At 44.2% G+C, this 16,215-nt stretch overlaps 1 protein-coding gene across 1 annotated transcript in view; it reads right to left on the minus strand.

Moving 5' to 3' along the window:
• SPEN (spen family transcriptional repressor) overlaps window positions 1-16,215 on the minus strand; it is a 77,449-nt gene that overhangs the window by 39,738 nt on the left and 21,496 nt on the right. The window contains exons 2-3 of the mRNA XM_060259399.1: window positions 14,980-15,300; window positions 11,380-11,856 (exon numbers count right to left, since the gene is read on the minus strand). Of these exons, the coding sequence (XP_060115382.1) occupies window positions 11,380-11,856; window positions 14,980-15,300 (798 nt within the window). The remainder of the gene's footprint in view (window positions 1-11,379; window positions 11,857-14,979; window positions 15,301-16,215) is intronic.

Raw genomic sequence — 16,215 nt, forward strand, 5'->3', positions numbered from 1 at the left:
ATGTTCTCATTAAGCCACTCATTCATGTGTGTGCCGATGCAGAACACTCTGTATGGAACCCTGGTCTAAACAAGCCCATCCATTTGGATCCCCACCATTAAGAATGCCTCAGGAGCCCACTGAAGAACGGATGACCTGCAGCTGCCTGCAGGTGGGTGGGTGGGTGGATCACCGTGCTGGTCTGAAGCAACCAGACAAAGTGTGAGTCCAGTCAAGCACTTTGAAGACCAACAAACTTTTATTCCAGGTATAAGCTTCCATGTGCAGGCACTCTTCTTCAGTCATATGAACATATGAAGCTGCCTTATACTGAATCAGACCCCCCTCGATCCATCAAAGTCAGTACTGTCTACTCAGACTGGCAGCAGCTCTCCAGGGTCTCAAGCTGAGGTTTTTCACACTTATTTGGCTGGACCCTTCTTAGTTGGGAGATGCCGGGGATTGAACCTGGGACCTTCTGCTTACCAAGCAGATGCTATACCACTGAGCCACTATTCCTCTGTATTTAAAGAAGCGTGCATGCACATGGAAGCATATGTATACCATAAATAAAACTTGTTTTAAATGTGCCACTGGGCACAAACTTTATTCTGCAGCTGCTTTGTTACTGTGCCTATGTAAAGTTCTCCAAGGACAGTCTGTGACTGATAAAAGGCAATCCTCTCAACTTCCCCACATCTGAAGAAACAAAATTTCTAGAACTGGGTGGGGGGAGAGAAAGAGGGCAACTGCTGTCTGTTTTCCAAAGGGTGGGGGGGACCCACAGCAACTTGGGAGAAAATTAACTTGCACACAACACTAATTTTCCTATCAACCCTAAACTTATTTTGCTGCTTTAACATCACGCACAACCCCACATGAAGCTGCCTTTTCCTGAATCAGATCCTTGGTCCACCAAGGTCAGTCTTGACTACTCAAACACTTAGCATACACAATTGTACTATCTGCCCTTTTGATGAAATTTAAAAATATTAATGTCTTACATTTTCTACAAGCAACACTCCAAATACAGTCAACATTTGACAGAGACCTTCAAAGTGCAGCACCCTACACTAACCTTAGGACATGTATCTTAATTTTTGCCATCTGAAAAGAAGAGGGGATATGGCTGTGGTATATATACAGTAATCATCAATGAATGCTGGAGGTTGTCTTGCATAAATTTCTCATGCTACACATTTCAAATAAAAATAAATTCTTGCTTCAGAAAGCATTTCTTTCATTCCAAACGATAAAAATATTTCACATGAGGTTTTTTTTTTAATTGAAACAATTGGAGGGGGGGTCGTCTTTGAGAGAAGAAAGCTTATTGTTTTCTTCTGCTTCTTTTCCGCAGGCCTTCACACCCAATATATCCCAAAGAAATAAAAGGAAAAAAGAATAAACCCAAGTTAGAAACACTGTTACCTCACCCACCTTTTCAAGCAGTAATGTCAAAATATTTAGCATTACGAAGTGGGTTCCAGTGCATAAAAGTTTATGTCTTTTAGTGTTCATCTGTAAAGCCTTCCCCCCGCCACCGCCCCGGACACTCCTGCTTGGGCTTTTCAAGCAACCAAATATCTAATGTGTTTTCAGTCTGGAGGCAGGCCTTTATGCCACTTAATTCTTAATTCCAGCTCTAAATTTATGGGTGGGAAAGATGATAGTCCTCTGCACAGAAAAATTGCAAATCTCTGCAACTGCAGCAAGAAAAAAAGTCTTCAGGTTCCAGTGCTACAAAAGCTCCACCCCAAAGCTAAGACAGCAAGACCTCTGCTAAGTGAACACAAATATAAGACAATGCATTTCAGAAATGGGCTCTCTTCCAGAAGGAATCTGAAGAGTTCTCAGGGATGCAGCAAAACTCAGAAATGTGTGCCCAGGTCAGCCAGCTCCCCCTTCCTGCTGGCATGTCACCAGCATTTGCCCTTGTGTACTAGGGCTGCCCACAGGCCTGGAAACCTGCTTGTTCCCTCAGCCACCTCCTCCCGTTTGTTCGTTTGCTAGCCGGCCATGCAAGCAGCCTCTCGGGAGGTGGCACGCAGCCAAAGTAGACCGGATGATTCCAGTTCAGGCTGGTTCAGGAGACACAGACACAGAGCTGCTTGCACTGCCTCCATGGAAGACAATGTTCCCAGCTCACTGGCTGTGAAGAGTGCAGCCCCCCACCCCGCTTGCATTTGCAGAGCCTTCCTATTTGAAAGAAGGAAGAAAAAGAAAGCCCCCCCCCCATGTTCAGATCCAATTTCCAAACCAGTCCTCTCTCTCTCTCTCTCTGTTTTCCCAGGGTCAGAACTGGGTTGGATGCATAATATTTCAAAGCCTTCCATAAGATTTGTGATTGCTTAAAAATGACACACTATGCTACAGACATCCTCTCCAAAGAACAGAACATCCCAGGAAGCAGTTGCAGAAAGAAACCCCTCCATTTCTCTCTCTCTCACACACACACACACACCCCAACACCCAAAAAGTGCCAGTGGGGTAGAGCTTAAGGCAAGGAGTGCAACCAGTGCTGAAAGCCTGAAAAGCCAGCAGAAGCATTTCAGAACCAAAGAAGAACATCCATTACATGGAAGCTGTTGAACGGACTATTTTAGAGAGCTAGAGACGAGCTGACACAACGTGCTGCTGCTTTACCATTTTCACAACTCTACAAGCCAGCTGTCTGGACAACAGTTCCTTGGGCTTATGTCCTCAGAAAGCTCTTTTTCCTGAGGAAAACAAAGAGCAAACAAGCTGTCCTTCCACTCAAAGTACAGCAAGAAAAGCTGTGTGTGTGTGTGTTCCGTTAAAGGAGGAACTGGATACCTTCTGGAGGGAAACACTGCACTAGGATAGCCATGCCAGCCTCCAGGCATATCTCACCTTCACAACTAATCTCCAGCTGGCAGAGACCACCTCCCCTGGAGAAAATGATGGTTTTGGTGGGTGGACTCCAGACCCCTCTCCTGGCTCCACTCCCAAAGTCTCCAGGCATTTCCCAGCACAGACCTGGCAACCCTAGAAGAGGTGGCCTTGGGTGACTTCAGCTGAGGCAACGTACTAACCATGGGAACCACAGGCCAGGATTTCTCACACAGAGCTTTCTTTAAAAGCCCTCCTCACATCCCATGATGGCAATGTGGGTCTACCTGAGCAGAAGATTCTGGGCTTTACAACTTCTTTCAGACAAGGTCTACACATCTCCTCTTTCGAGAAAGCAAATGTGCTTGTCTCCCATGCACACACCCCTCCCCACACCTGTACAGATACCACGCAGTGAGTCTCTTCTTCACCCCATTAGCTTCTTCTAGACCAGGAGTGGCCAAACTGTGGCTCGCGAGCCACATGTGGCTCTTTCACACATATTGTGTGGCTCTCACCCCCATCAGCCAGCTTGGAGAAAAAATTTGTCTCTTTAAATCACTTCCCCAAGTCAAGGCAGCTGGCAGCTTGATGAATGCATTTAATTTATAATGGTCCAACTGTCTATTTAATTTTAACTTAATTTATGAATGCAATTTTATCTATTTTAATTGTTTAATTGTTCTGTAGTATTATTGTATTTTATTGTAATCATGGTGTATACCGTGTCGTGTTAGCCGCCCTGAGCCTGCCTTTGGCGGGGGAGGGCGGGATATAAAAATAAATTTATTATTATTATTATTAAAGTTGAAGTTGCTTTGTCTCCCTCCCCATCTATTTTCCTTCCTTCCTTCCATTGTCAAACATCTGACGTTCATGTCTTGTGGGTCTCAACCATCTAACATTTATTCTATGTGGCTCTTACATTAAGCAAGTTAGGCCTCCACTGCTCTAGACCAAAGAGTAAAGACAAACTGCACTTGCTGAGTGAGGCTCAGCTATGGATCGGCTTCACAGTTGTCCTGCCATGCAGGAACCTCTTAGCCCCCTCACTAAACTCAAGACAACATTTACGGCAGTGAGTCATCACTAGCTGGCAAATTTTTGAGCAGGAAAGAAGGGCGGGAAATGGTAGGGAAAGTCCAACATTATGCAATGAAGTGAAGTCCCCCAATTTCTGCTTTAACTCTAGCAGCAGAGTGGAGCCACAAGCAAGAGAACAGACACCCCACAAGAACTCCTGAAGCCAAGACGCAGGCAGCCTCTGATGCTGTGGCAGGGGGAATCTTTCTAAGCTCTCTGCTACACAGACTTCCATATTCACGCGAGAAGAGAGACAAACAACGATAAATGAGCTTTCTCTGCCTGTTGTGTTTTGAGGGCAATAATTCCAACAACTTATTTTTCTACCTTCCATCCAGTTTAACTATAGGCTCACTATCCCTTAAAGACTACTCTCATATTCATCTAGCACAGCTTCTGCTGATGTTGTCAGTGTTAAGGCTACATAACCCTGGTGAAAAGATCTGTATCTGTATGACCGTGTGATAACTGATGACAAGTCAATAAGCATTAATAGGGCCAACCGAGTTTTCTGAAAAAAAAAGTTATTTCACAATTTCTACTTTCAAGGTGCTTTACTGTACTTTAACTTGCAGAACTGGGTATCCAGAAGGATCCACTTTTCCCAGAGACACAAGCCAGCTGGTGCCCTCTGATGTTTCCCTCCCCCAAGTCTTCCTTTGTTCTTCTAGCCACAGCAGCCTCCAGAACAAACTACCTTTGAATGTTATCTGAACATTTCAGCTGGTGAAAAATTCAGAGACTATGATAAACACATATCAGGGACACTGGTTTCTGTTTGGTTTCCAAAAAGTCAAAGTCCCAAATGGCTTGGCTTTGATGTTCCCGAAGGCAGAGGGTGTTCACCCATATCAAGTGGCCCAGTTTCCAAGGCTGGAGGTGCTTTGCCCAAGGGACTCACATGAGAACCTCCCCCCCGCCCCACAAATTAAGCAGCTGCCTTCAATCTGTGCAACTCTCCTGCCCCAGTTTCTCCCCCCGCCCTCCATCTTGCGGTGTAACTTGAGAACACATTAGTTTGGAATTACTTCCATTGTCACCCTAAGTCTACAATGCTTTCCTGTATCAACACTATTTTGCTGACATGGTCTCCAGCTGTTAAGCTTGATGTCCTAACATATACTTATTGGTTTATTGGATTTTTCTGTTGCTGTTGTTAGTTGCCCTGGATACCCTTTCAGAATCATAGGGCAAGATACAAACTCTATTAATAATCTACTGAAGAATGCTACAAACCTAAGGAATGGCGTGATGGCCCTGCAGCCAGGCACTTTGCATGCATCCCTCACAATGGATTGTGAAGTGGGACCCTGAAGACTTTACTGCTGACCACATCTTTACCCGTGGAAAGCTACCCAACAATATATAAAGGGGCAGCACATGGTCAGTTCTGGGTCATCCAAACTTTGAGTCTCTGCGATGCAGAGAGAGAGAGAGAGAGAGAGAGAGAGAGCGCACTGTAAGGATTTGCACAAACTTGGCAAAAGGATTTCAAGACCAAGCAATTACTCCATTTTCTGCACAATCTTTGGGATTACATGAACTTCCCATTCTGGAAATGCAAGTATCATGACCTTGACTGTCAGAGTATAATGTCACTTCCACAGCTAAAGACATGAAGGTCAAAATAAGTTTTCTCCTTCAAGGACCTCCCCCTGTCCCAGTTTTTCTGATAGGAAAACTGGGAAATGCTGGAGGGGGGAATCCCTCCTGTAAACTATTTTCTCCTTTAGTGTGAGTGAAATTCTTGTTTTTCTTACTCAATATGTATAGCATGAGAAACTGTCTGGACATTTTCAATGGAAACATTAGGAAATTTGCAGGGAGCACCTAAAAGCAACTATGAATGTTATTTTATTTTTGAAATAGTGAAATTATTCTGAAGATGAGGTTTTATGCAAAATGCGCAGTATCAAATTGTGTATACAGAACAATCTACAGCAGGAGTCCCCAACCCCCCCGGGCTGAGACCGGTACCAGTCCATGGCCTGGAGTGAGGCAGAGGCACTGCACAGCCCCTTCCACCCGCCTGGGACCCAGTCAGATGAAAGCTTGGCCTCACTCCGAAGCACCACCTCTTTCATCCGCCTGGGTCCCAGGTGGGTGAAAGGGGCAGCACGGCAGCAACCTTTGCCTACCCCTCATTTAAAGACCCCCATGAGGGCAGGGATGGGGCATAGTTAGGGAGCAGCCTGGGGTGGCAAAAACCCTAGCACACACCCCTCCTCATTGGTCTGCGGAAAAATTGTCTTCCACAAAACTGGTCCCTGGTGCCAAAAAGGCTGGGAGCCACTGATCTACAGTATTAGATGATAATTCCTATGTATCCTGTAGACATATATCCCTTTTCTGCATTATGGCATGTCATGCTTTAGAAAGTTGTCTTGTTTGGCCTGGTTTCCCATTTCTGTAAACCCAGGCCTACTACACAGTTGACCGGGTGTCTCTGCTGTCTGAGACTGAACTGTAAATTGCTTTGAGTTTTAGTGAGAAAAGTGGGCTATAAATGAATAAAAATTAAAAGTATCTTTTCAAAGACTATTTGTTCAAATGTGAATTATTTTAGCAATAATTAATATGCTACAATGTGTTTAATGATAATACACAGTTTAAGAAGTGTTTTTAATGTTATAAACTTTAATTTGATATCCAAATATGCTGGATACTTTTTGCAACTATATGAGAACATAAGAACATAAGAGAAGCCATGCTGGATCAGGCCAACGGCCCATCCAGTCCAACACTCTGTGTCACACAGTGGCCAAAAATTTTATATACACACATACACTGTGGCTAATAGCCATTGATGGACCTCTGCTCCATATTTTTATCTAAACCCCTCTTGAAGGTGGCTATACTTGTGGCCGCCACCACCTCCTGTGGCAGTGAATTCCACATGTTAATCACCCTTTGGGTGAAGAAGTACTTCCTTTTATCCGTTTTAACCTGTCTGCTCAGCAATTTCATCGAATGCCCACGAGTTCTTGTATTGTGAGAAAGGGAGAAAAGTACCTCTTTCTCTACTTTCTCCATTCCATGCATTATCTTGTAAACCTCTATCATGTCACCCCGCAGTCGACGTTTCTCCAAGCTAAAGAGTCCCAAGCGTTTCAACCTTTCTTCATAGGGAAAGTGCTCCAGCCCTTTAATCATTCTAGTTGCCCTTCTCTGGACTTTCTCCAATGCTATAATATCCTTTTTGAGGTGCGGCGACCAGAACTGCACACAGTACTCCAAATGAGACCGCACCATCGATTTATACAGGGGCATTATGATACTGGCTGATTTGTTTTCAATTCCCTTCCTAATAATTCCCAGCATGGCGTTGGCCTTTTTTATTGCAAACGCACACTGTCTTGACATTTTCAGTGAGTTATCTACCACAACCCCAAGATCTCTCTCTTGGTCCGTCTCTGCCAGTTCTGAGGCTTTCTATCCAATCACCATTCTCTTGTTTTACTACACAATTTGTTTTCTGTATTCAATTTTTATTTTTTCCTATCAGATAGCAAAAATTAATAGAAGAATTGCAGATTTATATCCTGCCCTTCACTGAATCAGAGACTCAGAGCGGCTTACAATCTCCTATATCTTCTCCCCCCACAACAGACACCCTATGAGGTGGGTGGGGCTGAGAGAGCTCTCCCAGAAGCTGCCCTTTCATGGACAACTCCTGAAATAGCTGTGGCTAACCCAAGGCCATTCCAGCAGCTGTAAATGGAGGCGTTGGGAATCAAACTCAGTTCTCCCAGATAAGAGTCCATGCGCTTAACCACTATACCAAACCGGCTCTCACTCGTGTGCCAAAATAGCAAAAGGGAGGGGAAGTGGCGTAGCCTGATCTTGTCAGATCTTGGAAGACAGGCAGAGTGAGTGTTTGGGTGGGGACTGCCAGGGAAGGCTCTGCAGAGGATGGGTTCTTCCCACCTGCCTGGAAAGCCCCTTCCTTGCTGCGGTCAATGGAAGTCAGCTGAACTTCACACAAAAAGTGCCAAACAGTGCTGCAATTGGCAACAGAGACACTTATACTTTTAAATTCCATAAATATTCCAAAACAGTAATATTTAATATGCTAAGTTATAAATGATGCATTAAAGTTTAATAGGGAAAGTATTGCACCAGTTTTCCCACAAATTTCCATTTTCCCCATGAGATCAATATTTCCAGAAATTTTATATCTCCAGTCATAGCTCAGCTAAAAACGACACTGCACTATGAGCAAAGGGGACACTACGAAGTTGATGTCTCATCATGATAAGACAGGTCCTTGCGCTGCTTGGTGACTGCCTTCCCACAGTGGGAAGAAGCACCCTGTGATGAACGTCCAGCAGCCGGCACTCTTGCCAAGCTCACAGCATCACAGCCATGTTCAGGCATGAACTGCGGGGAGGCCACTAACACTAACTAGAAGAGACACCCACAGCTTTCAAACGCTGGCTGTGCCTGTGGATTACATGTTTCCCAATGCCAGCCTTAAAGTTAATTGCCCGCACACAGAAATGTACTCACACATACCCATGCTGGTTTTTCTTTAAAACCAGCAGCAGAGCCGCTAATATGTAAAAGTATGTATGTGAATGAGATATTGTGAATTTGTTAATAAACATGTTAGCTATTTAAAGTATAGCTTTTAAAACAAAATTTTCATCTGTAAAAAAACCTTCCACACACATGAATAGGGGACAGTGCCATACGCCACAGACAACTTTCTGGAATGCTTTTATCACCAAATTTAATTCAACATTTATGTAATGTGACTAAGAACAAGAACAAGCTCATTTTAAATTTCCTTCTGACATATTTTCTATTCTGATCTCACTGTCATTCCCACTGAATAAAAAGGGCTGCTGATGCACTAGGAAGGGGCTGTCTGTAAAGCAACACCCCTTTAAGCCAACAACATTTCAACCAATGGCTCGTTCATTTCTCAGACAGCATTCTGACTGTTACTAAGAACTTTGAGCTGGTGCAGTAGTCTAGCAAAATAGACTAAGACAACCAAGAGCTTTTGCAGCTGACTGGCAAACTAGTATCATCCAAGGGAGATGGGGAAAAAGACGGATCACTGGTGCTGGGTTCCAAATAAAATGCTATCTTTGGTCAAAGCACATTTGCAACCTCATTTATTAAAATCATAGAATCACAGAGCTGGAAGGGGGCCACAGAGGCCATCTACTCGAGCTCCCTGCTCAATACAGGATCAGCCTAGAGCAGGAGTGGCCAAACCGGCTCAGGAGCCATGTGGCTCTTTCACTTAAATTGTGTGGCTCTGAAAGCTCCCACTGCCCCATCAGTTGGCTTAGAGAAGGCAATTCTCTCTTTAAATCACTTCTCCAAGCCAAGCCAGCTGGCGGCACTCTCCCCCATCTATTGGCCTGCCTGCCTTATTTATTTATTTAACTGGATTTATATCCCACCCTCTCCGCCAAAGCAGGCTCAGGGCAGCTTACAACAATAAAAACATTTACAACTATTGAGCATTAACTAATTAAAACCTTAAACAGTATAACAATTAAAACATATTAAAACAATTTGGTGCTAATGGTAGATTCCAATAACTTCAGTCTTCTCAAGTATCCTCATATGTAGCTATCAATTAAAAGCAAGCGGAAATAGAGAGCTGTCTTGCAAGCCTTGCAGAACTGGACAAGGTCCCTCCCGCAATGCTCTTACTTCTTCTGGAAGTTGGTTCCACCAATAGGGGGCTGCTATAGAGAAGGCTCTTCCTTCCTTCCCTCTCAAACATCTGACATTCATGTCTTGTGGCTCTCAAACGTATGACGTTTATTCTATGTGGCTCTTATGTTAAGAAAGTTTGGCCACCGCTGGCCTAGAGTCTCCCTGACCAGTGTTTGTCCAGCCGGTGTCGGAGAGGGACGGTGGCTCAGTGGTAGAGCATCTGCTTGGGAAGCAGAAGGTCCCAGGTTCAATCCCTGGCATCTCCAAAAAAGGGTCCAGGCAAATAGGTGTGAAAAACCTCAGCTTGAGACCCTGGAGAGCCGCTGCCAGTCTGAGAAGACAATACTGACTTTGATGGACCAAGGGTCTGATTCAGTATAAGGCAGCTTCATATGTTCATGTTCATATGTTCAGCCACTGCTTAGAGACTGCCAGGGAGGGGGAGATAATTCCACTGTTGAACAACTCGTACTCTCAAAACGTTTTCCCTAATATCCAGTTGGCACCTTCCCAACCTCAATTTAAACCCATTCTTGCAAGTCCTCTCCTCTGCTGCCTACAGGAACATCTCCCTGCATTCCTCTAAGGGACAGCCCTTCAAAGACTTACAGAGAGCAATCATATCCCCCCTCCACCTCTTCTTCTCCAGACTGAACATTTCCAAGTCCTTCTCAAGCCTTTCCTCAGAGGGCATGGTCTCCAGGCCCCTGATCATCCTCACTGCTCTCCTCTGCACCCGCTCCATTCTTCTTGAAGTGAGGCCTCCAGAACCACACACAATATTCCAGGTGCTGCCTGACCAATGCAACGTACAGCGGGAGTAGACAACTTGCAATCTGGGTGTTATGCTTCTGTTGACACACCCCAAGATGGGTGTTAGCCTTTTTTTGTCATTGCATCAAATTGACTGATTATATTTAACTTATGATCCGCTTGTACCCCAAGATCTTGACCATGCACACTGCTACTCAGAAGTGTATCCCCCATCCAGTATGCATATTCCTCATTTTTGCTACCCAGATATAGAACTCAGCACTTATCTATGTTAAATTGCATCTTGTTCACTTTTACTCACTTTTCCACTGTGTTCAGATCTCACTGAATCCTATCTGGTGTGTTTGCTGCTCCTTCCAGTTTGGGTCATCTGCAAATTTAATGAGTAGCCCCCTCATCCAGATCACAACCACCAGGCCCAGAACTGAGCCCCATGGCACCCCACTGGACAGCTCCCTCCATTCAGATGAAATACCACTGACAACTACTCTTTGGATGTGGTTCTCCAACCAGCTCCTTGTCCACCTACTATCCCAGAGGCCAGTCCACAGTCCTCTAGTGCACCCATGAGACAGACGATCATGAGGAACCCTGTCAAGAGCCTGACTGAAGCCTTTATGTCCTGCATCCCCTCACAATTCAAGGCCGCTTACAAGTCACAATGAAAACATTACAATCTACAATTTAAAACTAACAAAATAAAAGCCCCCATTACACCCCATCACCACACACACACACACACTTCAGTCTTGATTCACAAGAGGCAAAGCTGAGAACCAACCCCCATTTTTAAATGTACTATGGAAAACAACTTCATTTTTAAAACAAACCAAGTCATGCGTTCTCACTCTTGCTGGTTGTTTGTGCACAGTACTTCCTGGAGAAATGTCCTGCAACACGTGGGGGGGGGCTGATTTTCCTTCAGGTGAGGGTTTTTTGAGCAGTGAGGCGAGGGGGAGGAGAGAAGGAAATGGCTGCACTGCACCAATGACAGTTTGGAATCAAGCTGCATACCTGTCGCTGCTGGTGGTGCTGCTGCTGCTGATGGAGTCGCTGCTTGATGATCTACTCCGAGAGCCGCTGCCACTTGGGGACCTGGTGGGTCTTGATGCTTGGCTGGCCAGCCTCTGGGGAGACTGGGTCCTGGACTGGGAGGAATGCGGTGACCGGCTCCTGCTATGCTGGTAATTCCGCTCTGGCCTTCTGCCTCGTACCTCCCGTGTGACATCATCCCGGTAGATATCCCTATGTACCACACTGGGCAAGGTAAACTGTTCCCGGGCCCGAGGTTCATAACGGGGGTCATGAGTGTCAAAGCGGCTCGGACTTCGACTCCGAGAACTGTAATAGAGTCCGTGTTGTAAAGTCCGCTCTCGAGGATCTCTATAATAATCCTGATCATAATGTCTTGTGCGATCAAATCCTCCTGTCCCCCGGTCATGGTGTCCATAGGCACTATGTTCATAAGCACGCTCCCTGTTATCTGAAGCCCTGCATTTAGGAGGGGGAAAATATTTATATCAATCAGAGAGGAAGAAGGCAGTCCTAACATCATGCAAACATTCTAACAAGGCATCAGCCACCTTTACAAAACTGGCTGCTAAATGGCAACAGTTCTTTAAGCAAAATGTGAGCTTGCCCTTTCAGATAACTAGACACAACTCACTCAGAACAGGCTCTGTTTCACTTAGGTAACTGGGCTTTCATGAGCTGAGTATTGCACTGCAGAACAAACCAACTAAGGTTTGCTGCCCTATATAATTCTTTAGTTTAAGTTTTTAAAAATTCAAACATTTCAAAGCACAACCAAGTCATGATCTTGGATCCTCAACAATTCTTACAGCTGTTGAGATACTTCACTGAAAGAGCTCATGGAAGACAACCAATCAGCTTCCAGCATCAGCCATGAAAGCCCCTTCTCCCAAAGCAGGAGCCAGCAGCAAAAGCAGGAGAAGCCCCATTCTGACAAAAGGGCTGTATTCTCTGCAGTAGCCCAGGAAAGAGCAAGGTATTGGTGGTTGTGTTTTTTTAAAAGGAATATCTTTCTTGTTGCCATGCATTTTTCCCCTTTTAAAACTTACAGGATATAACATCAGAGGATCATTATCCCTGTGTGGGTGAATCAACTCTACTAAATGCCAATATCAGAGTGTTGGTATCTGCTTAATGCTGTAAATAATAAGACAAAGGCCTTCTGCAAAACGAGAAGCACCCAAAGCAAGAGAGGTCAGTCCATCCATATAAGGTTATTGGAGAGATCCAAGTGGCTTTGGATGAAGGAAAAGCACACACAAATTTTGTAATAAGAAAACGAAACCAACTACAGGAGTCCAAATGACTTCTCAACTCCTCAAATACAATAATCTCTTTGAATCCTAGTCGAGCCACTTGGGGGGAGTTAGAGTTAAAGAACGCCATTTGTGTGGCTCAAGGACCTTCCTGGGGCCTTCCGGAAAGACCAAGGGGCCGGGTTTCTGATAGCTTAGTCATCTAGCTGGCTGGTAAAGATTATAGGATGGTCTGTCTTCTATGGCACTGCTGGGGAAAATATGCAACATTTGAAGATACATGCTTGCAGACTTAGTCATAAGCCAGTGCCCGTGTAAATTACAAAATGTAACAGCCTTTTTCAGAAGGATTCTAAATCCTCCTTGAACACCAATTAGCAGCCACCACAATTGTCTGCATCCAGGGCGCACATGCCACAGTTCTTTCTCTCTGCTGGGTCTCAGTTTAGCTCTTCTATCAACCATCATCTGGAACTGTTTTGTTTTTATCTTAGAAAGCAATCTTAAAATATTCTCTCTCTCTCTCTCTCCCCCACTAAGATCGCATCTTAGACCCAGGGCCGAAAAGCATCTGGCACCTAAAGGCTCTCTGAACTCCTGGCTCCAAACAACTCATGAAAACCGAAACAAAATCCCAGTTAAAATGTATCATCGCCTAAACTTTCTAATTATTTGCAGCTGCTTGCAAATAAGTAGCAAATTGTTACAAGGCCTGTGTATGTGTACATATATATGCATATATTTTTTTCCAAGTGTTGTGTCTTTCCCTACTTTAAAAGAACAAAATCAATAAGCATTCTGCAGTCTACCAAACATTGAAATAGTGATAGTTGTTAAAAGATGATATAGTGAAATAGAATAAGAAATCCTTCTAGAAGGTTACTGTATAGTAAAAGAGCTCCTTATCAGTTAAAAGGACAAAGAAGACAGACAAAAGAACTAGCAGTGCTGGAAATCTAATGGCTACAGCAGAGCTTATTTGATTATCTATTAGTACTAATTACTACTGGAGTTAGTGGAAAGAGGGATTGACTTGGGTTAGGAAAGGGGCTAAGATACACAGGGCAGGACATACCAACCTTTTCCACGTGTGGAAACACGACCTATATTCCCAATTAAATCTAGGGAGAGAATTGTGAACATAACTTCCCCAATTTTGGCCCCTCTTATAGGGGTAATCCACCTTCTTAATGGGCAAGGGTGTCAAATGATATTTTAGATGAGCGAGCAAGAAAAATTCTTAGTGGAAAAAAGATAAAAAAAATTCCACTGGAAGCAAGTTGTTGTCCCAGACTGACATGAAACCCCCAGACTTCCACCTTGAGGCAGCAGGTGCTTCTAAGTACATCCAACAGTGAAGAGAGTCTCCAACCCTAAGTCTGAATCAAACAGCTGGTCAAAAAGGATTCATCACTGCAGGCCAGCAGACATCCACTGTCCACCTTTGTAACCATCCAGCCAAGTCAATTTTGTCTGATGTATCCACACAAGCTTATTATCAGCACCATGTCTTTAAAACTAAAGCACTTTTTAATTGCACAGTAGAAAATTCTTTTTAAAAAATCAAAGCTAGATGGTAATCCACTCCCCTGGGCCATCCCACAAGCTCAAGGTAGTAGCCATTATTCCAGCATCTTAAGGACCTGTAATTTCCAAGACTTTGCAATGTCCATCTCCGCCTTTGCCAATACCATAAAGAACAGTAATCCCAATATACGTGTGTGGTGTAGATCCAAAAGCGGAAACTTCAAAAGGTGCCTTCTGCTGTCTTCATTGTACCATAAGTATTCCAATAACTAGAAGTTGTTTGTAGAATCCAAGATGATGCATCACTATGCAAAGTCTACTAGAACATTTTGGCAACAATCCGGTTTTACACATCAGCTATACACCAATAAAACCCTCAGAGCTAGGTAGGAAGCTCAGTAAGAAATCTGTAGGTCCTACATTCTGGCGGTACTCCATACTGGGTCTTGTGGCACGCTGTAACGAATAGCTCCATCCAAGAACGGCCTTAACATTATCCAAGAGGTGGGACCACTGAGAACTAGAAGGATAGCTCCACAATCAAGGCTGGCTACAGGAAGTCTTCCATCTTAGGACCAATGTCTCTTGACAGCAGATATCCAACCAGCTGCAGGAAACATCCTCTACAGATCCACAAGATACCAGTCACTGGGACAGGTACGAATTCCGTTTCCAACCCAAAACAGGAAACATAGATAATTCCCCCAATTTTAAATCCTTCTGGGGGCCCTAGACAAGAGTTTGTGTTTCTCACCACATCAAATACAAAATACCTGCCTAGTGAAACCTTGGAACTTACCCATCAAGTCTCCGCTCATAGCGTCCTTCCCGTGCATGAAGCGATGGTGGGGGGCCATACGTGGGCCCACCACCACCTCCTCTGAACCCAGAAACCTCTCTACTACGAGATGCTATGGAAACTGTATCATCCAATCCCCGAGCAGCACTAGGAATGGTTCCTGGCTCATTATAATCCGTCCGAAGATCTCTATCTCCCATTTTGTTGACGGAGTTGTGTGCCTTCTGAGCACTCTTGATATCCACAAAATCCACAAAGGCTGCCACGCCACCTTCTGACCCCCTTTTGGGGAGAATTTTGACACTTTCAACACGTCCATATCTAGGAGAGAGAGAGAGAAAAAACAAATCACATGTACTGATGCTCACATAGACAAAATTACCTCAGGCGATGTTTTATTGAGTTGATATTTCCAAAACTGGGACCACAATCTTAAACACACCTGCAAGCCATGCTTTAGTCTGCTAGAAATAAAATTATTTCACATAGTTGTTTTCCTTCTTGGCAAAAGAGAATCTACAAGCATTTCAAGTAACATCAAGAGCTTTTCCTTGTCCCTTCCACTGCACCCTGATGTTTTCAAAAGTCTTAATCCAAATTATTCTTCACTTTTAAGTACTCCTAGATTCAGCCAATATTTGCAAGATGAAATTAAGGAAACTGTGCATTTTGACAAATACCTATTTCATTCACCAATACATTTTCAGTTCATCTACTATTAAAATAATGAGATGATATTTAAGAATAACTTGTCAAATGTATTTATTTCCAAGTAGTTCTAGGCTGAGTTTCACCTTGCGGCTTCGTGAGGCTTTCAAAGGCCACATGGCTCTAGAATTTATTCAAAGCCCTCATCCTAACGGAACATTGTTGACCATGAGAGAAAACTCCACAAAATCTCAGAACCTCAGGATTCTCCCAGGCCTACGACTCAGCTGCACAGGAAGAGCAAAATTACAGCTCTAAAATGAAAGCTAAGAAATATGCACCGTTCATCTCTGCATTTCAACAACGTCCCCATCCACACAGGTTTTTCTCTGTACTGTGCTGTCTCCATGCATAAGCCACTGAAGCCCACAAAGATAGAGAACTGGAGCCAGTGGGAAGAGACACAGAGGAGGATGCTGTTCTCTGGTGCAGCTTGCACCCTTCCCCATGATTTCAGCATGTGTAACCAAGGGGTTTATTACCAAGAGAAAAACACACATCCATTTATTTCATCCCTTGCTCTTGAGT

The sequence above is a fragment of the Heteronotia binoei genome, chromosome 18 (assembly GCF_032191835.1).
Source record: "Heteronotia binoei isolate CCM8104 ecotype False Entrance Well chromosome 18, APGP_CSIRO_Hbin_v1, whole genome shotgun sequence".
Taxonomy (NCBI): domain Eukaryota; kingdom Metazoa; phylum Chordata; class Lepidosauria; order Squamata; family Gekkonidae; genus Heteronotia; species Heteronotia binoei.